The following is a 22,131-nucleotide window of genomic DNA, read 5'->3' on the forward strand; positions in this document are numbered from 1 at the left end:
TTTAACTCTTTTATGTTGTTTATTTCACTCTTTTCTCAAATATAGCTACTTTAGCTCTGTACTATAACTTCCATGCCGTCTAACATTTCCTTTAGCTTTTATTAATTTGTGAATAAGTCTACTGGCTGGAGGGTCCAGCTGCTGGTTGATTTCCAATCAAAGCCAGAACGTTTCACTCACAAAGCTGACTCTTGAATAGCTACACAGTGTGCACTGAAATTATCCAAATGTTTTGCCAAAGTCAAGTTACAATTACAACTGGATTTGTTAAAATTTGGTGAACTCTCCCACCTTTAAACATATTTATTTTAATAAAAGGAAGCATACAAGATTCTAGAAAATAAAAGTACATCATACTGATGCAGTTAGGCATGGAGTGATATGAACATTTCACAATAATCCTGGCCAAAATAACTGTGATTCATGATATTATCACAATAAACGTTAAAATATGCTTAGAACAATTAAAATGGCACAAAACACACTGGTAATTTCTCTTACATTTGGTGTGAATAGGTATGAGCGTGACTAACAGGACTGCAAAGATGCAGGCTCCCCCTTGTGGCAATCCAAAATACATCAGGAAATCAATATAGGACTGTTTGTTAGCGCGCTTTCCAGCTTTTTCAGGTCACTCATGAGAATATTCACCCACATTCCCAGTTATCCCAATAACTAAAAGTCATCACAAGCAACTTATCTGTTTTTTATCGCAATCTGCAATAAAATTATATGTCATTCAATCCCTATATTCAGTATGAATGCATAAAAACACATTAAGAGGAGCTTCAATTTCATATAATTTGATGTGATTTAGTCCAATGTGATTTTGTCTACATGTAGGTAACTGGGTCCATGCTCTTCCCAGAAACTAGTGATGCAGATTCACTGACTGGCTGAGCACAGCTCGTTGTGTTTTCAGTAAAGTACCTGTCTGCCCAGCTCTGAGCCTCTGAGGAATTCATCCACCGAGGCTCCTCTCCTCCTCGCATGAGGAGAGTCGTATCCGTCCTCCTCCTCGTCAGAGTTGAGTGGATGCAAGGCATTTCCTCGCTCACTGAAGATGTTCCTTTTCTCAACCTAAGAAGAAAACCGTCCAACTTTTAGACTGAAAAAAGATCCAAATAATTAAGTGAAATATTCCTCAAATCATATTTCATCTGAACCAAATAGGAAAAAAGTGAGATATTGTTTACTGTTGAACATACTCATGTATGTCAGACCATAATGTGCATAGAATAATGGACTTATGCAGGACTTGCATTTGTTTTGCATTATGTATCAGCCATCTGCACTGTGAATATGGGCATCAGCCATTAAAAAACCCACACTAGTCAAAGACCACATCCAGTCTCATGAAAAAACACAGCATTTTTCCTTACTGTTTTCTAAACATTTTAATTTATGTTTTATTTTTGTTTGTTTTTAAGGCCCATTTCTGAATGTAAAATCCAACAGCCAGATAGATACTCTGGCATATTTCTAATAGCAAAATCAAAAATCTGAATGTCAGGCTGACATGAAAACGGTTTTATAATTAAATCTGGACTCACCCGGTTTCCCTCAGCAAACACTCTCTGGGCAGCTTCCCTGGCCATGGCCTTGGCGATGGTGTTGGGGATGGGGACTCCCTGAGGCTGCGGCAGGATCCTCTGAGGAGAGGGCGATCGCCGTGGCTGGAAGTGCGGTGGCTCCAGGTTGGATCCGCGCATGGGAGGCAGCGGAGAGGGCGATCGCTCCCAGGGCTGGGCCGATCGCAGGCCCACCTCATGCTCTTTGGTTTCTGGCTCTCTGGCACTTACTAACGGTTTGGACTTGGGCATGGGGTGGCGCTGGAAATGAGGCTGAGGGGGAGGCGGGTGGCAGACAGGCTGCGAGTGCGGCTGTGCGTGGGGCAGTGTGTGGGGCTGGGCTCGAGGCAGAGGCTGCACCTGGGGCTGAGGGTGGTTCGGGGGGTACGTCGACGGATAAGGAGGGTGGGTTTGTGAGTGTGGCGGATGGGATGGAGGGTGGGAGATCGGGTGGGGAGGTGCGGTGGTTCGGTGGGAGAGCCGCGGAGAGCCCAAGAGATTGTGCGGGATGATGGCCACGGGCGAGTCCTGGGACTCTCCTTGTGTCGATAACGTCCTTACAATGACTTCCTGGGCCTCCAGACACTGAATCCTGTTTAACTCCACGGTCACATAGTCTGCTGTGGGGTACAAGACCTCTGCTATCTGCATTCACAAAGAACCAGAGAGTCCTTACCAAAGGGCAGCTCACAACGTCAGCATACACAAGTGCACAGTCTGTAACCCTGCCATCATGCAGACATAGCTACATGCATTTTATCTGTTGACTGAAGAGAAATAGCACTGCCCGGCTGCATAAACCAACTCAAGTTTGTCCATTAAGCAAAATATTTCCCAAAGCTAAGGATTTCACTTCACTGCATAAAGCCTCTTAGACTGTCTCCTTGCCTCAATGTTTAAAGTTAACATTTGGCAACTTAGCTACAAAGTTGCTTGTGCTAATGTCAAATTTATGGTCTCTAAAAATTGTGCGGTGCTATTAGAGCTCAACAGTGACCGCCCACTTTTTGAGTTTCCCATTCATTCACTCTAAAGAGTTTTTTAGCCTGGAATCAAACCAACCAACCACGAGATGAATCATGAACATGAAAGATTTGATTCTGCAACCTCCACCGATCAGAGACAGTGCTGCTACACTTTAGGATTGTGGGTAGTACAATACTTCTCCACGACATTGTGAATAAAACATGTTTTTCTTAAAACAAGGCTGATATGTGGATTTGTGGCTTCTACAAGAGCCATTGTTTCGCAGTCTCAAGCCTGGATGGTTATGTCATTTTGACTAATAATCCAAATCTCATATGCAGAATATGAACAGGATTTTCATGTCCGTGACGTCACTGTTGACCTCTGTAGCGTGCAGTGTGTTTTCTGTGTACTGCAATATGTGTCTTGTTGTCAGTATCTCCTCTCCTCTTCACCATGTATTCAGCTATTGTCTTATGTTCCACAAATGATTTCACTTTTAATGGACAATTATGGGTCCTTTAAACAATTCTGAAGAAAATTATTACTAAGGAACTTCTAGCAATACATATGAGAATAAGCTAAGTTCCTCAGGGCAAACGCTGATAGGGTTTTTCCTTACAACATCCAGAGAAAATCCTTATGCTGATTTATGCAACTTATTTTTTCCTAAGGCATCTTTGGATGAAAATTTAAAGGAAACCATAGCGATTTTTTGCAACCAGGCAGTGATTACTACTATTTAAAAAAAACAACAACAAATACCTAAAAAAAAAAAAATACTGTCAGAACACACAGATTTGTAGATCTGAGAGATCTGAGATCTGTAGAGCTCCAGTGCAGTTAACTATGTGAAAAATAGCACCCACTTCAGGCCTGTTGGAAAATGGTCATGTATTTTTTTTTGTTTATTTCTGTCCAGCATTTTGGTTTGAAATTAAACTATCATGGTTGATTGACACATTTAATTGGCACACACAAACAAGAATAACAATGGCTCCCTGCAGAGACAGGGAGGATAATCACGGAGCTGTCTTACAGACATCTTTTTTGCAGTTGTGTCCTCAGTACTGCTTGCCCCTGGGGGCTGGATATCAGCATTATATCATTTCTCCAGCAGATGGCAACAGAGCACCACTCACTAAAGTCACCACTGAGGAAACAGAGCTACAGTTTTTAAGCACTTTATTGTAAGATTTTAAAAGAAATGCCTTGTTTTGACATTTGGTACCTTTTGTCCCTTTGTGCACACGGCGTAGCCAATCACGCTGGCCCCGTTGGAGGTTCCTGAAGACGTCAGAGGCGGCGGCTTCCATCTGACCTGCAGGACCCCGGGCGTCTGACCGCACTGGACCTGCACCTCCTGGGGAGGGAGGGGGGGCCCTGGGGAGCACAACACACACACTGGATAAGGAGAGAAAAAAGAAAACCATTTCTGCCTCTTTGATGAAAAAAAGAATGTGCTGACCTCAGTACTATGCAGTTCACTAACCATTTCACAGCACGATGAAATACGGATATTTTCATTCTATGGGAACTGCAGTATATAATAAGTCTCACATCTACAGTACTGTATGACCTAATATAGGCTATACGCTGTATAACCTCACCGCATGGTGCTGCCAAGAATTGTATTAAAAACATGATGTATACTTAATCTTAAATTATTCTTAAAACATTTTTAATTTCACTAAAATTAACAGCTGACATGTGCTGTGATACACCGTCAGTCGACAGCTGGATGAGGTATTTATTATATTCAAATATAGTAAGTTGTAGGATGATTTTGTTATATTTATGCTCATCTCTGTGCAGGTTCATGGTGTGTATCCTGAGATTTACACGTATGCATTTTGGGCGTCAGCTTTAAATTAGTTACAATTACGTCTGACTTTTTTACTTTGAAGCTATTACTGAAGGTTTGGAATGAAGCTTCGATTTCCGTTTTCATATTTTATTATGTCATTTTATGATGTGATTATACACTAATGAAAACATACTTCTGAATTTTATATTCCATTTCTGCCACATTCTGCCAATAACTCTCGGTGAACGTTGCACACGGGACCTTAAATACAGGTGTGTGCCTCCCTTTATGTGCAGCTAGCAGGAGAGCAAACGTTTTTTTTTTCACAGCAGTAAAAATGTTTTTTAAAGGTTAAACACCAAGAAACGTGGACTGAAGCAGAATATTTCGTTAGATAGAACGGATCAGATTGTGGAAATCATTACACCAAAGTTTTTGCAATACATTTCAATACATTTTGACTTTTGGACTTTACAGTGCTCTGGAGTTAATGGAAATGTTTGAGTCGGAAACAATCTTACACAGCAACCATGATGCAAGTTCAAGTGTGCCTTAGGATTTTGTGACAACAGTACATTGCGCTATACAACCATACAAAAAATTACAACAGAATTTTTACTTTACCATATCATGACTTTGTACACACTCACTTACCAGTACAGAGGTAAATTCTATACCCTGAGAAAATTCCTTTACAAAGCGTCCATCAAAGTGAACCCCAGTTTTTGGTGTCATGCAGTTAATGAATGGTAGGAATTATTAGAGTGTGACACAGCAAAGGGCCTGATTGATTGACGCCTTATTTTCCTCCCACACACACTCTGGTAACTCTGCCTCTGACTGACGAGTATTCATTGCCTCCGATGGTTAGGTTGGTTATAAAGGATATTTTGCCTGGATATGAATACAGATGTGCTTTGAGATAGTAGCTTGTCCTTGGACGTGCCATAGACAGAAAAAGTAATCTTTATGTGCAACTGTGGAGAAACACCAGGTTTAAACAGAATGAAAAGACATGCAAACAAAAAGCTGTGCAGCATTTAAATGTTGATTTAGAATTCAAAGGTCAACCTAATGAACAAAGCCTCTAACCTTTAAACTGTTCAGTACATCCCTAATTCAAATAATATAAGTAAAGTTGTGGGATGAGTTTTTACATTTATGCTTAGCTCTGTGAAGACTCACGATGTGCATCCCAAGATTCATTCATATGCACAGTGGGCACTGCCTTACATTGGTGGAAAAACCCAGTTTGCCATCAGTGTTTGTACAGTAATGTTACAGGAAAGAGTATTAACAAGAAAAAAGAGCAACAAAGTTTGTGTCAGGAGGATGATTGAATCGATGCATGGTTTCACACTGACCATTATGCTTTAGAGCTGCAATAATTAATTGATTCATAGATTATTAAATTAATTGGCAATTATTTTGATAACCAATTAATCGATTTGAGTCGTTTTTAAGAAAAAAAAAACTGGGTTCTGGACAAATCAAGACATTGTGCATGTTATCTTGGGCTTTGGGAAACATGGATCGATACTTTTTACCATTTAACAGACCAGACAAGTTATCAATTAATTGAGACAATAAGTGATGGATTAATTGACCACGAAAATAATTGTTAGATATAATTGTTAGTTACTATTGTGGTTTATTTCCTGTGTGAAGCAAAGTCATTTTGACATTTTTCCCCCATTCCAGGAAACATATACATGAATCTACGTGTCTAGAACCAATCACATTGCAGTCTTTTGCATATTAATTAGGTACATTTAACCAGTCTCTCCAGGAAGACGGATGTTGCAATTAATGCAAATTCAACTGATCTCTGTGAATTTTGCAATCGCTTGCAATTTTGTCCAATCACTGCCACATTTCTGCAAATTTGACCAATCACAGTAGCTTCCTGCAAGTTCCACCGATCATAGCAGTCCCCTGTGTCATACATGTGTCTTAATGAACCTACTTAATGTTTTATTATTTATTTTTTTGGTTAACAAGAACAGATGGTTTGTCACTGATACTGACATTGATGCTCTCTGCACTGTTAGACCATAGTTTATAATTCCGTGCTCTTTTGACTGAGTTTGAGCTCCAAAAAGATTTTGCTTGTGGAATACCCACCAGCTGCATGTCATTTACAAATGATAGAAACAACAGAAATGTACAGGTGTAACCTATGAAAAAAGTGAGATGGCTTATTGCACTGTAAATGAGAGCGCTGAGCTGCTGCGTCTGTGCACGCCGCCATCTTGACTCCATCTTACTTTGAACAGTCACAACAGTGTGATTCTTAAGGAATTAAAACAAGCAGCAACTTTTTTTGTGATTTTCACTTGCTCTCACAATGTCAGTGCAAAAAATGCCTAAAAACATCACAACATGCATAACATTTTTTTAGAAAAGCTGCCGTGAAATCAGGCACTTTAGGCCACAACAATCCCCCCCAAAAAAGCCTGCGAAATCCAGGAGAGACTGTTTAACATGTTCTCGGCCACACCCACATCTCCAATATCCTGTTGCAAGATTCTTGCTGACAATATTCTATGGAGCATTAAAAAAAACACAGTTTGCTATTTCCACAATCTGTATATGCCGGCTGCATACTAAACAACATCCCCATCTGTGCAGAGCTGCTGCTCCCCTGCAGTCACACAGTGAGACAGAGTGAGCAGATGCAGTCAGCAGTATCTCCGAGCTGCAACATGCAGCTCTACGTGCGTGCGTGTGCGTGTGTCCGAGAATCCACATCAATGCAATCTTAATCACATTTCTACGCTGACTGTCAGCAGACAAACACACAGTCTTGGAACAGCAGCAGTGGCTGTTTGGAGGTTTCATTTCCTCTTGTCATTTTTAAACTCCGCCTGTCATAAACAAGCCCCTCTGAGAGCTGAAATGAGTGTTTAAATGAATATTTCAGTGGAGGCACCTTCATTAACACTGGACACAAACAGCAGACGCTGATTTCCAGGCAGGGAATTGGACGTGTGACTAATATTAATAAAAATGTTGTATCGCTAATAATGAAGTCACTTGTTTGGAGAGCACATGCTGAGTGTGAAAACCTAATATAGAGCCTCCAGACACTGTCCTCGTTATTGACAACAGTCGTCCGCAACCGACACCGAGACTATTTCAGACGCCGCTAATTAACATGTTCAATAGATAGATCATTTAATGAACTCTCAGCATGTTGGCTTGTCAGCTGCAACAGGAAATGTCAATTCAAACTTCAGCTTCACTCCCTCTCTGTCTCTCCCTTTGTTCCCTCACTTTCACCATTTCTTCTGTTTATTATTTGACTTCATAATCTCTCTGTTTTGTCTTGTTTGTCTGTGATTTTCTGAACTGCTTCTGTCTCATCCTGGTACCTTTTTTATTTGTACTGCTTTTCCATCCTATATTTCCTGGACCCTATTTTTAAATATTTTGAGGTCTAAATGAGTAATAGGCACAGAAGTTTGATCGCGTCAGCCTGCAGCCACAAAACGGGCTACAATGGCTGCAACATAATCCTTGAGGGTAAATGTGCCCATCAAAGTACGATTACTAAAAGTGCTTGTTTTTGCCACCGACAGGCTCAGATTGTTATTCTAAGTGTCTGATAACATTAAGGAAATGATCACCTTTTCAGACAGCCTTTTCCAACAGGAAACTGCCATTTTATAGGGCAAATATCACTCATTTTCAGAGCCACCAATTTTGGTTGCCTTACCTATGTAAATATATATAAATGTCTATAAATGTATTTAGTTGCTATGTTACATAACTGCCTTTTGTTTTTAGTAATATTTTAATAATTAACAACTAGCTCAGGAAGCAGAAGTCTAGGAAATATAATGGCAAGCTGTTTTAGTTTCTGTAGTCTACAAGCAAGGTTTCAAGTTCAAAATTTATATTTGCTTAAAAATAAAGTGACAGCATTTAGTTTGGCTACAACTACCATGTTTCTAGCTACAACTACTGGGCTACAAGGTCACTGCTGGAAACAGCGATATGATACTGAGATGCTATCAGGTGATACTGACACGTAATGACTAGACGACTTCAGTGCATGTACGACAAAATCAGGATGGACACCATACTTTCACAACGCAGCAAGGAATTGTTTTGTTCAAATTATATTATTTGCTCGAGTTTGACACGTGGTTTAAGGGATGCACAATTTTTTTTTCAGTCAATATCAATAGCTGATAATTACCTGCTTCTCATGGCCAATACTGAAAAGATAAAGTAGACATTTTCGTATTTTAAAAATAAGTTCAAAAACAAGAGACAAAGAACAGACTCTCCAAAGTGCATCAAAATACTTCACAAACATTATTTGGCTTTTAAAGAGCATTTTTTAAAAGAATTCAAATTAAATGATTTGACATAATCTGTCAAATCAGATATTTTTATAGCCGATATTTATTAGCTTTCATTATCAGATCACGATTTCCCATTATCGGCCAGTAATTTATCTTTCCCCTGATAATTACTGTGCATCGCCAGTTACTTTCTTTGTGTAATTGTCTGACTTTGTGTTATGTTACACATGTTACATGTTAAAACACCAAACTAACTAACAGACTGAGGCAGCGTTAGACCAGCTCCACTGTTCTGTGAGGTTAAATTACTGTTTTTGCCAAAGAAGTCTGGTGGCTTTGAACAGCGCGACATAAAGGCTGTTTCTGGTTAAACAAAAAGGATCTTACTCTTCAACAAAAAGAACCCCAGAGTATATAAAAATAAGGTTTAAAGATACTCTTTAACTGTAGGAATTTTGGTCTCCTTTCTATGTTAAAAAATCACAATCCCATCCCCCTGAGCACTTAATCATACAGTATAAAAAGCAACAATATATCAGGTCTGAACGCTCATTTCAATCCCATACATTTAAACACATAAACAGTGCCAGAAATGTAGCCAGCTGCAGAGAGAATCACCCTTATTATTATCACACTTTCAGAGAGCAAGACAGCAAGTCAGGCGGTGAGACCCGAGTCAGCGCCGGCAACAGCAAAGCATCAACGAGCCTCATGGGAGAAGAAATCCCAGAGATCTACACTCACTATTTACACTCATTTGGCTTCGAGAGACTCTTGTTTCCAGGGTTATGTAGCTGCATTCAGAAAATGCTTCTTCGATGTTTTCTCATTGCACTTTTTTTTTCCTACGACGCATGTGTCTTATCACAGCGGTACACACAGAAATCCTTCAGGGCAATCTGAAAGTGGCAGGGGAAAAATGAAAATGGCTGAGATGTTTGTCAGGTTTCTAAGTGTAAAGGGCTCGAAGCGTGTAGCTGAGTAAATAAAACGATTGCTGCTGTGTTGGATGTAAATTATCAGATGGCTTTCATTGTGAAATATCAGATGACTTTGAAAAAGAACAGAATTTTAGACTACAGGACCGGCAATCAGATTGAGGTGGACAGGAGAATAATGGTACCCCTTTATCATAAATACACCTTTTACACAAAATTACAAACTGTGCAGACACAAACAAAACTAAGACCTTGTTTCCACTTTCAACTGACACTACCTGCACACCACCAAACAGCAGACAGACAAAGTGACAGGTAGGACTGCACAATTAATCGCAATATCCAAAATAAAAGTGCAATATCCAAAACACAGAAGCTGCAATGTTTTAATAAATGAAAAATATGTGACAAAAGAACAAATAAATGAAATACTGTAGTGCTGCAGGGACGTCCTGGCCTACAAATCTGGTTTTCTATCTGTAAGAAAGCATGTTTGTTTGTTACAGACGCCAACAAATGTCACATCATCATGACTTTAAGTTTGTTTATTTCAGTGAAAGTGAAAATTGTGGTGAAAAGATGATCATTCCAACTACCAACCTGTGACAGGCTCATCATTGTAAAGCAAAGGTTCTTATCAATTTTTAATTTAACAACTGGGTTCTTAACCATTTGTAACATTGATATATGGGTTCTTAACCATTTTTGGCGTTGATAAAGAGGCAGATATGTTTTTTCAAGGTATTAAAGAAAGCTAAAAGGAACTTAAAGAGGACTGAATGTACATTTGCCAGATCAGAAAACATCACTTCAAATGAACGGTAATGTTGGATGGATGTTGGATGTGTAAATAAGCAACTATTTGTCAACAAGTTCACCTAAAAACTTCTGACTACGATCAAGACTAAGCAGTGAAATCACAAAGAATGGATTGCAGCCACTGACAGCACCATGAATTGCGCGTCACTTGCAACAACTATCTGCCCCGTCTCAAGGTCTGATTCATAAAAGGTATTTTACTAATGACATTACAGTGCAAACATGGCCACAAAGTTCTGCAACTGAGTGCAACTTGCCTGTGTTTTGCATCTAACTGCAATTAGCCATGTGACAAATTATGAATTATGGTGGATTTGAGCTGGGTAGGACGATGACAGACAGAAGGAAATCAAGAATATAGTCGAAACCTTGTATATGGCTGGACATACATTAAATGCTCATCTGTAATAAAGCAGCAGATCACATAACAAGGTTAAGCTGTTAGAAATGCAGTTTCAAGAAAAATAGTTTCCACTGTTATCTAAAGACATATGTTTGATTTGAAAGAGAACTCATAATTATCACTGTTCTAATTACTGTTCTATTTACTCCCCCTGCTCATTCGTTTATTTCAATTTGTGAGATGTCTCTTGTTTTTCTGTGACTCACTCTGCATCGAGTATTTTGTGTATTTTGAGGGTGTTTTAACAATTAGGGGGTTTCTTTTTATTCTTTTTATTATTTTTGCAGCTGCAAAAAACACAACTGTTTTGTGAAGGCCGGGCTCTGCTTTAAGCTAAATGCAACATGGTAACATGCTCATAATGACAAAGCTAACATGGAGCAAACGTCATGGGATCCCCAGAATCAGTAGGATATCTTCCTTGGGCACTACGTATATCTGTACCAGATTTCGTGATATTTCAGTCTGAACCAAAGTAGTGGACCAGCTGATTAAATCTCGACAGATTTTCTGCATTTCACATTTATCAGAATCTTTTTTTTTTCCTCCTTTAGATCATAATAATTATGTCACGAAACAGCATCTGCTGAATGTTGAAAAGTTCTATTTTAGTTGAACATCTGCTCAAAAACATTTCAACAAAGCTTTGTGTTGGAGTTTTTCATTTTTACTGCAAACGTGCACTGCTTCCATTTTACTAATAATTGGTATTTGCCCTGAAAAAAGCACCAGTTGATCACTATGACCAACCAACCAACAGATGTTAGCATCCCTAGAACCATGTTAACGTGGCTACAAATATCCAAGTAGACCTTGTCATGGCTCTACAACAACACATAGAAAAAACAAAGTCCCTGCTTTGCTGAGGTTTACTTAACAGATAAAAGTGTTAATGTGAGTGATGTTTCAGAGGCTGACCTGCAGGCTGAGTGCAGAACTCCACAGAGATTTCCCTCTTCTCCCTTTGATCCATCGGAAGCTGCCAAGGCACCTGATGTGGCTGCGCCACAACCTTCACCTTGTAAACTGTCATGGGCTTCAGGTTGAAGAACTTGTACTTATAACCCCCCGCCTTGACCATGTCGTACTCTGCCCCGTTGAGGAAGATGGTGTGACTGTAGTTGCTGTTGCTCGGCATCCAGGAGAGCTCAGCAGAGCCCTGCGTGATGCTGTCCACCCGCAGGTAGTAAGGTGCCACCACCACGTCCTTTCCCACCAGCATAGTGCAGCGCAGCTCGTCCGATGGGCCACGGTCAGTGATGCTCTGCACTGAGATCCGGTAGGTGTTGGTGGCAAGATTGAGCTTTTCAATAAGAGACTTTGTCCTGCCCCCGTAGGGGACACTCATGCGTATCTCCTTATCCACCAAGACATTGTAGCCACTGATGGAGCCCCAGCCCGGCGGGACCACCGGAGGATCCCAGCCAATAATCACACTCTTGGCAAGCTGTTTAATCAGGTTGATGCGGCGGGGATAAGGCACAATGTCTTCACCGACCTCGTCAATGCTGACGTCCAGGGTTCCCGTCCCGTTGCTGGAGGAGCCCAGGAGGTCCATGCCCAAGCTGCTGGTGCTCAGACAGTCGAGTTTACTGTCCGACAGCAGGCTGCTGATGCCTGTTCCCGTCCCTGTGCCCACCCCCACTCTCTGAGTCCCCAGGCTACTGTGGTTGAGGTAGCCAGGTTCTTTAGCTACTGTGTCCCTGTGTTGGACGGAGGGCGTCTCCTCATCTTGGATAAAATCCACAAAATTGGATGGAACGAGTCCCCGCTGTCCATCCAGCAGCTCTCCTGAGACACCAAAATGAGATTGAAGTCGGTAATACGATGATATTAAGGACCAAAAAATTAAAGGCAACACTTTATAATAACCATCCTTAAAAAATATTAATCACTTCACAATTCATTTCATTTTTTAGGAGTGAAAAAAAAAAACTGCTGACTTAAGTTTAATTAAGTATTAATACACCATTTATCAATGATGGTTATTTTCAAGTGTTACCAATTAAACAACACCACGGCAGGTCAGACCTTCATAAAAGCCGTCTTCATCCATCGTCCCGTAAATGTAGAGGTACTTCCCTGCCACCAGGGGGAGCTCCGCCTCCGGATGCTCATTAGGCCCGTCATAAGGATTGTAACTAAAGCAAAAAAACATAAATTAACAATTCAGCTCCCAAAGTGTTTTACAGTTAGTCTCCACCAGGGTTTTTTGTTACATCAAATACTCCAATTCTATAATATATATTTTAAGGGAAAATGATTTGTGCTGTTTTGAAAATATGAAATATGTTTTTATTTTTGAATTATTTATTCTGTTGCTTACAAATATGAGGGAGCTGAGGACAGTGTGGGATGAAAGCTTTGGCCCCATTTCACATATTTGTGCTCTGAGGATTCCAATTATTTTTTGTGCTGACAGGTAATTTTCTATAGAGATAGAAACACTGAATCATCTTTAAGACTGTAGCCTAAAGCTCTGTGAGAGAAAGCAAAGAATCTCAGCAGGAGTCATCCATGACTTGTCTACACTGAGCAGCCACTTCAACTGTAAAGAGGAATGTAAAGGATTTCTGGCCACCTCTCTTGTTAATCATAACCCTCTCTTAGGAGCTGTTTCACTTTGGTTTGGGGGTTTCTGTCAGCACCTGGTTAATATTTACTCTGAAAATGCACTTAATATGTTCCCAAAGTTCAACAATATGTATTTTTAAGGACTTGAAAGAACTTGTTGGAAACAGTAACAGTTTAATTCTAGAAAGAGGTGGTATTCTGTATGTCTGTGTTCAGTGTTTCTAATGAGATACACTGTGAATGGTGGGTGAATAAGTGATGGTGTGTGTTGTGTATACGTACCTGTACCGAGCGATACACAGACGAACCTTCCCTGTGAACCTCGGTTTGGACCTTGTAGTTGAGCTGAGCTCTTTGTCCATCTAGAAATGACACAAAAAAGAACAAATAACCCCCATTTTAAACATTCAATGAAATTCAAAGCGCCATTACTTGCCGTGATTCTTTTTAGCCCCTAATCCCTGTGCGTCTTGTATTCATTTTTTGTGTTTTGGTGTGTTTTGGCCTGATGTGGTTTAGAGATACTCGTTCACAAATTGGAAGATCGGCAGTTCGATCCCCGGCTCCTCCAGTCCTTGGCCAAAACACTGAACTCCAAATTGCTCCGTGTCATCAGTGTGTTTGTGTGTGTGTGTGTGTGTGTGTGTGTGTGTGTGTGTGTGTGTGTGTGTGTGTGTGTGTGTCAATGAGCATTCGATGCTCCTCCTGCTGAGCAGGTTGGCATCTTGCATGGCAGCCTCTGCCATCAGTGTGAGTATGGGGTGAATGTTGCCATACAGTGTAAAGCGCTGAGTGGCTGGAAGACTAGAAAGGCACTAGATGCACTAGATGCAACCCATTTACTATTTTGTCATGTATGTTTTATATGTTTGTTGACTGTCATCTGTACTTTAATATGAAACTTCATTTATTTTGTTGCTGCCCATCTTGACCAGGATATCCTGGAGAAGGAGATTTCTGGTTAAATAAAGGATAGATAGATACTAAAATTAATTAATTCAAATATGAAGATTACAAAGAGACAAAGTTTGAAGGCAAAAATAATATGTCTTTCAATGCAGGTGCCTGTGCTCTATAATACTGCACCAGTCTTCCTTAAGTTTAACCTGCCAACTGACAAATAATTGAATTTTTCTTAAAACACACAAGATACGTATTTCTTTTGTTGATATTTTGTACACTAACAACATTTGTACTACATGTTGATAAATCCAAAACAGAATAAAACCAGGAAGCTTCCTGCACCCCCGCTGAATGGATCAACTTTTAGTCAGCCTGAACACTTCGATTAAAATGAAAATGAAGCAGCATTTTCCCCAAAAACCACCTTAGCCTTTAGCTTTGTTGTCCAAAACATGAAATCCAGAAATCCAAGCTGAACTAGTCTGTAGTCTTTCCTTAATACCAATGACATCACTGTGGCATCGCTGGATGCAGGAAGAACAACACAATTTATTGCTTCAATTGATTAAATCTACCATCAACAACGACTGGACTGAGGATTCTCCTTCACTGGAGCCCCGCATTGTCATTTGAGATGTTCAGACAGTCTTTTCTTGTGCAGCTCGAAGCTCAGACTCAGTTTTTGTCTATAGATGTCATGCAAAGTGTAAATGTGCAATAAAGCACTTGGGATATAAACAGACACTGTCGGATACCTCGGAGAGGAAAGCCCGTGCTGGGCTGCGGGCTCGACTGCGAGTGAGGAATGTTGGCTTGACAGAGAGGAGCTCCGGCTTGTCTCCACTGATCTGGAGCGGTCGAATGAACTCGGATATCAAAGATCTGCCTGTTGGAGCCTCATTGCCTGTAGAACAAACAGAACGTCGCTCATCAGATCCTCACAGCACAATAACAGAACTAATATCAAGCTCACAACTCAATTACAAAAGAGTTTATGCACTAAACTACTGTGCATATCCACTTTAGAGAGACAGACAGAATAACTCAACATTTTAACACTGTGTAACTGTACTGGCATAATGTAAACATGTTGCATTGTTATAAAATGTAATGGAAATCATAACAGTAAGAGTATCCATACTTATTAGACTGTATATATAGCTGATTGTATGCTGCATGGTACATTTATCAGCACTATGACATAATTTACTCAGTCTTCTTTTAAAGGCTCTACCAGAAGGTGATATGAGGGAGGATGCCATCCCTCTTGTTAGCAAAATGAACCACCCTCTGCCCCTCCACCCCAGAATGAGTGCAGGGGCAGATGGGTTGTTAGTTGATCCACTGATCTCTTATCTGACTGAAGTTGATGTCTGTGCACCAGACACCAGAGAGAAAAGTCTGTGTTCAGCTCTCTGCACTTTTGTGGCTTCTAACTGAATCCCTGCCGTTTGAAATTTAGTCTCTCCACATCGATGTTTGTACTTTTAGGCATCTGATAATAAAAGCTTAAAAACCAAAACAATGAGGAATTTCCTATAAATTATGAAGACTTTATACAAAATAAAACTCTATATCTGAGACAAGCATGTCATTGGTTAAAAAAAAAACACCTTTTAGCAGGTAGCCCTGTTATAATGGAGATGCAAATCCTTACCATGCTGGACTGACACACCAAGTCAAACAGAATCAAGTCAAACCAGCAGTGTGTGGAAAAGAGTCTTAACTGTGCTACGTACTGATAAATTGTCGCTGTCCGTGGTGCTGAAGTAGCAGACAGATTTGTACCGTCAGTTTCATCTTGGATCAATAATATTATCTAAACTGTACGGCTACAAAAGTCCTTCATGAGTCAGTTTAGTAGTTGCATGTGAACAAAATGAATATGGCACACTGCATCTGCTAAAAATAAAAAATATATATTATAAACAAAGAAATATCATTTTGACCATGCAATATATGCAATACCTACTTCCTGTGTGTAATTGTGTAAACTCAACTGTTGAGTCTGTTTATATTTTTTATATTTTCTCTTGTTTATATTGTTTCTATTCTTAGATTTCCTGCTATTTATGATGCTTATTTACTTATTCATTATTACTTGTTTTTTTATTGATGTTCCTTCTGTTTTGTTATCCACTTTGCTGCTGTAACACTGCAAAGTTCCCCGTTGTGGGACTAATAAAGGAATGTCTTATTTTAAATTGCCTACTGGGTACTACCACTTAAATAAATGTCACTTTTTTTTAATATATTTGGAGCTTTTCATGCCTTTAACTGATAGGACAGCTGAAGACATGATGGGAAAGAGGGAGAGAGAGTGGGGGAACGACACGCAGCAAAGGGCCAAAGGCAGGGGTTGAACCTACAGCCGCTGCAGAGGACTCACAGCCTCCGTACACGGGGCACCCGCTCTACTGACTGAGCTCACCAGACACCCAAATAAATGTAACTTTTATGTTTTTGTTAAGCAGGTGTCATATAGGTGGTTATCTCACAGTACTTTATTCTTGTGTTTCCAGAAAAAAAGAAACAAATTAAAACTTCATAGCAAGAGTTGAATGATACACACGAGTGTAATTAGTGAAGCATTTGTGTATTCACAAAAACAAGTCAAAAACAAACAGAGAACAGGTTTAGCCAGCTAGAGGCTATTTCTCACTATGATTGATTATTTCATTAACAGTTTGTGTTTACTGCAGATTAAGTCAGAAGCCTCTCAGACTTCTAATTTCGGCTGCGATTCTTTCACCTCGCTGTGAGGGAACTGACTCCGCTTCTAATATTAACACTGTGGAGTCACTACCAGCAGCTCTCACATGGCAGAAATGATGCATTTGTTCGATTGCACAGCACTTCAATAAGAGTGCACTCCATCAAGTAAAATTAATTTAGTGGCCTCTTACTTATGACTGAAATTATAAATGAGATATCAGCCACTTGGAAATATGACAAAAACACAATATTGCCATTTTCTTCGCAAAAAAATCTTAATAGAAGAAGTGTTGAATATGATCTCACACATACCTTTTCCTATGGGGGCAGCCAGTCCATTGAGGAGCTGTGACAGGGATTTATTGGGCGACCCCGGAGATTCACATAAAGTTAGGGGTTCAGTGCTGAGGATATCAAACTTCCCAGCCTGGAGCCGGAACTTCTCCAGCTCTTTTGACAGGAGGTTGAACTGCTCACTCTGAGTCCGACATTTCTCCTCCAGCTCGCGAACTTTGGCCTGATGATGGCGAGGGAGGAGAGTCATCAAGAGAGGAGTGAGAGACAGAGAGAGAGAGAGAGAGGGACAGACAGACAGGAAAAAAAAGACAGACAGACAAGGAGAAAGAGGACGGGAAACAAAGAGAGACAACAGAAGAAACAAATAAGGAAACTATAGGATGTAGGACTGAACAGTGCACACAGAAATACCAGAGTACACACATACTGTATGTACAGTAGCTACGTATACGATGATATACGTCTACTGTCAACACACAAATAAAACATGGAATGAGATTTACTGCAGACATGAGGATCAGTCATTACAGAGAAATACTTCTTGAAATGACTTCTAGCTACAACAAATCACATGCACAACTACAGTTAACTCTAATAATAATGAAAATAAAAAAGCCTCTTGCTTCAGGGTAGTCTGCATACTGCAAACTGCACAGTGTCTTAGAGGATGAGGCTGATGATATTCTACATTTCTTTTCATTGTCACGTAATCCTTTGAAAAGACCAAAACCAACATTAACTTAATCATACTAACAAGTACGGTCTGTGCAGCCAAAGCCCTCCTTCTTCGTCTGTGCCTTAGAGCTCCATTGTTGTGACGTTTTATAGTTTATTTTAAGTTGATCCCACATTCTGCACACCGCCCTGCTGCTCTAAATACTCACTAGAGCACCAAATGTGTATTAATCCACAGCTGAAAATAGTCCCCAGTTACTGCACTATTCACTGAGAGGCACAGACAGGGCTGGTAAATATTGGCCGACACTTTATTTAAACGAGCGCACATAAGACTTATATGAAACAGTTATAACCATGACATGACACCTGTCGTGAACACGAAGGAACCTTTATGAATGTTTACAACTGTTGTCATTAAGAGTCATTCGGTCATTTTGAATGCAACGTTGAAATTGTTTGAGATGTCGTTGTTATGATTGACATTAATCAAGACAACAATGTCTTTGTTATGACTACTTGTCATCATGAAATTTTTGTCTTGGCTAATGTCAACTTGGCATCAACCAAGAAAGCATAACCTCTCATAAACATAGAATAGCAGGCCTAATTATTAAACTAAAAAAAAATCATTTAGCTTTATGCGTTAACATTACATTATGCTGTCATATGTGATTGGTGTTGACATTAGTCATCATGAGACCATTATAACTGTGTCATGAATATTTTTTTTGTCTAACTACAGTGATACATTTTGGACTTGTCATAAAGATGTCATTTAGTATTATTACACTGTCAAATGCTTTTAGAAAAGTGTCAAGTTGTCATAACAAACATTGCTTTCTTCCTTAAGCTCAAATTGTCATAACAAAGACAATTCAAACAACGTCAGGTTTGTATTAAAAATGGCATAACTGACTGAATAACATTTAATGACAACAGTCATAAACACTGATAAAGACTCCTTCATATTTATAACAGGTGTTATGTCATGGTTATGACAGAGCCACACACCCCTTCAAATAGAGTCTTATCAAAACCTCTTTGTTATGACAGCTTGACATTAATCAAGACAACATAAACATGTCATAGGAGGGTAAGTATCAAACTTAAAGAAACCTTTTAGTTTTATTTAGTTTTAACATGACATTACACTGTAATATATGTGGCTGGTTTTGACATTGGCTGTTGTGAGTCCATTTTAAATGTGTCATGAATATTTTCCTTGATCTCAACTGAAGTGATACATTTTGGACTTGGAGTTTCCTGTAAAATGACATAGTTGACAGTGACAACAATCATAAACATAAACGTCATTTATGTTCATGACAGGTGTTATGTCATGGTTATGGCAGTGTCATGCCAGTCTTATGCACACCCCACTCAAATATTGCTGGAATTGGTCTTTTCAATTTTCAAATATAAAATAACAACCCCGGTTAAGAAAAAAAAAAAAGCTGGGATGCTGTCTAAAATGCAGATAAAAACAAAATGCAATCAAATTCAGAATGAGTGTTTATTAATAAAAGAAACAAAGTTGATCAGTTTGAACATTAAATATCTCGTCTCTGTACTGTATTCTACACAGTACAGGTCAAAGGGGATTTGTAAATCACTGCATTCTGTTTTTATTTACGTTTCACACAGCTTCCCACCTTTTTTTGGATCAGGGTTGTACTTCAAGAGCACAAAACTAACACTGAAAAACTGAACAGAATTGTTTGGGCAGGTGTAATGAAAATTCCAGGTGCCAAAGCATGATTTCTCAACAACAATGACTTCCCAATCTAAAACTGACAACGATGTGAACCAGAGATGCTCTGGAGGACACTGAAGGCACCGTGGAATTTTTTTAGCACTGCCCGAAACACAGCAACACCCCTGCTACTACCACGCTACTTTCTACGCTGTTCTGTCAAAACACCGAGTTCATTTCATGCAGACAGGTTGTTGCTGAGGAGAACATGCTGTTAGCAGACAGACGACGAAGGAAGTCCTGCATTTGTGAAACAGAATTAGTAGATTAAGAGGTGCTAGTTTTAATAGCATCATACAGTTCTCAGCTGTATGGCAGTTACAGTACACAGTTTTTAAAAACACATGCTTGTAACATACATGCAGTTCTACCACGGAAAAGGATCACATCTGTCACTGTCTGGCAATGTGATCCTTTGATACAAAAACTAATATCCACTATATGCATCGATACATAGATGACTAATATTTAAGCACTGAAGATCTAACCTTAAGATTTCTACAATACATAAAGACCTTCAGTTGCTATTAATTTTACTATTTAGATTTTCTGCATTCACTCACTGTAGTCTGTTTGTTTGTTCACATCTAAACACACACTTTCAACACGTGTTTGCTTTTATAAAGTTAAATTTGCTCGCCTCCATGTCTTGATGGGCTTTGATTATGTGGAATTGAGGTCGGTCACTGAGGCCCCGGGCATTCGTCTTTAATTGAAGTCGATCCATATTCTGAAACTTGACTTTACGGGCAGAATCTTTTCATCAATTGTTAAGTGAGTGTGGCTGAATATTTCTTTATGATCAAGTCAGAGAGACCTCCAGTTTATGCTGTCAGTCATGTTCCAGACTTTCAAAAAGCCCTCCACTGGAGAGTTTGCTTTGATGGGAAATGTGAGACAGAGCTGTGTGGGCAGTAAAGCTCGACAAAAGGAGCAGCCCTGAATATTTCTGAAAAACCAAAAAAGCAAAGATCACACATCAGATTAGTTTTAACTGATGAATGCTTAATGTCACCTTTTTACCTTTACCACTTTGTATATTTATCGTGTTTATCATCAATACAAAACTTAGATTGTGATGAATAATTGTGTTTTTAAGGGTGGTGTTATAACACCATTCCTCCAGTGCCAGATCTATTGACTATATTAGGAAAAGTGTAAAAAAAATATCACGTAAATAAATAAAAACAATTCTGAAATACCTGCATGCTGTCCAAGTGGTTCTGTATAAGCACAAACACACACCCATTCAGTAAAAAGAGATGTAGGAAAGAAATAAAGCACAATTACACATGTGATCACTCATACACATCTTGAAAGTAAAACACCCTTGAAATTCTGGTCTGATTTGAAACCTTTGTCTGTTTATGACATTTTGTTGTTTATGATTGATTGACCTTCATGAAAAACGGATATTTACACAAATATGTTTAAATGTGCACTTCAGTAAGTAAATTTAACAACATTGAAAAGGAAAGATATTGGTAAAACTTCATTTGAGGGGGTGTGCGTGAGACTGATGGTCCTGAACATGAGGGAGTCTTTATGAATGCTTACAACTGTTGTCATAAAGTGTCATCCGATCAGTTGTGCCATTTTAAAAGCAACTGAAATGTCTTTGTTAGGACAACTTGACAATAATCAAGACAATATAACCTGTCAGTGTGTTTGTTATGACAGCTTGACATTAACCAAGACAACCTGTCATAAACATGTCATAGCAGGAATAATTATGAAACTCACAAGAAACAGTTCAGCTTTACGCTTTAACGTTACATTGAACTGTCACATGTGGTTGTTTCTGACATTGGCTGTCATGAGATCAGTGTCATTGTCTCATGAATGTTTTGGACTTTTCATAAAGACGTCCTTAAGTATTATTACACTTTCAAATGCTTTTACAACAATGTCATAAATAATTCCCTTGACAACAACCATCAACTATCATTTAGACTTGCTGTCTTGGGTAATGTCAAGTTGTCATAACCAAGATTACTATGTCTTGGCATTAACCACGACTACTTTGTAGTCTATTACAAACTACTTTATGTCAAGTTGACATAACAAAGACATAATAGTCTTGATTAATGTCAAGTTGTCATAACAAAAATGTCTCAAATAATGTCATCTTGCATTAAAAATGACACTCACTGACAGTCATAAACATTCAAAAAGACTCCTTCATGTTCATGACAGGTGTTGTGTCATGATTATGAAAGCGTCGTGTCAGTCTTATGCACACCCCTTCAAATAATGTTTTACCAGGAAATCTACATAACTCAGCCCAAGATTCAGATTTTAAAACAAGTGAACTAAAAAACAAAAACCACAAAAGTTCAGCTAGCGCAGTGAAGCAGAGCAGGAAATGGCTCTAGGTAAACACAGGTCTGCCCC

General features: G+C 39.3%; 1 protein-coding gene across 1 annotated transcript in view; it reads right to left on the minus strand.

Annotated features, from left to right (window-relative positions):
* Nucleotides 1-22,131, minus strand: part of rimbp2b (RIMS binding protein 2b) — a 137,041-nt gene that overhangs the window by 19,717 nt on the left and 95,193 nt on the right. The window contains exons 11-19 of the mRNA XM_084727907.1: nucleotides 20,940-20,960; nucleotides 17,322-17,526; nucleotides 15,050-15,198; nucleotides 13,674-13,753; nucleotides 12,849-12,958; nucleotides 11,736-12,608; nucleotides 3,769-3,920; nucleotides 1,554-2,216; nucleotides 931-1,080 (exon numbers count right to left, since the gene is read on the minus strand). Of these exons, the coding sequence (XP_084584033.1) occupies nucleotides 931-1,080; nucleotides 1,554-2,216; nucleotides 3,769-3,920; nucleotides 11,736-12,608; nucleotides 12,849-12,958; nucleotides 13,674-13,753; nucleotides 15,050-15,198; nucleotides 17,322-17,526; nucleotides 20,940-20,960 (2,403 nt within the window). The remainder of the gene's footprint in view (nucleotides 1-930; nucleotides 1,081-1,553; nucleotides 2,217-3,768; nucleotides 3,921-11,735; nucleotides 12,609-12,848; nucleotides 12,959-13,673; nucleotides 13,754-15,049; nucleotides 15,199-17,321; nucleotides 17,527-20,939; nucleotides 20,961-22,131) is intronic.

Source organism: Lutjanus erythropterus, chromosome 10 (assembly GCF_056507025.1).
Source record: "Lutjanus erythropterus isolate fLutEry1 chromosome 10, fLutEry1.hap2, whole genome shotgun sequence".
Taxonomy (NCBI): domain Eukaryota; kingdom Metazoa; phylum Chordata; class Actinopteri; order Lutjaniformes; family Lutjanidae; genus Lutjanus; species Lutjanus erythropterus.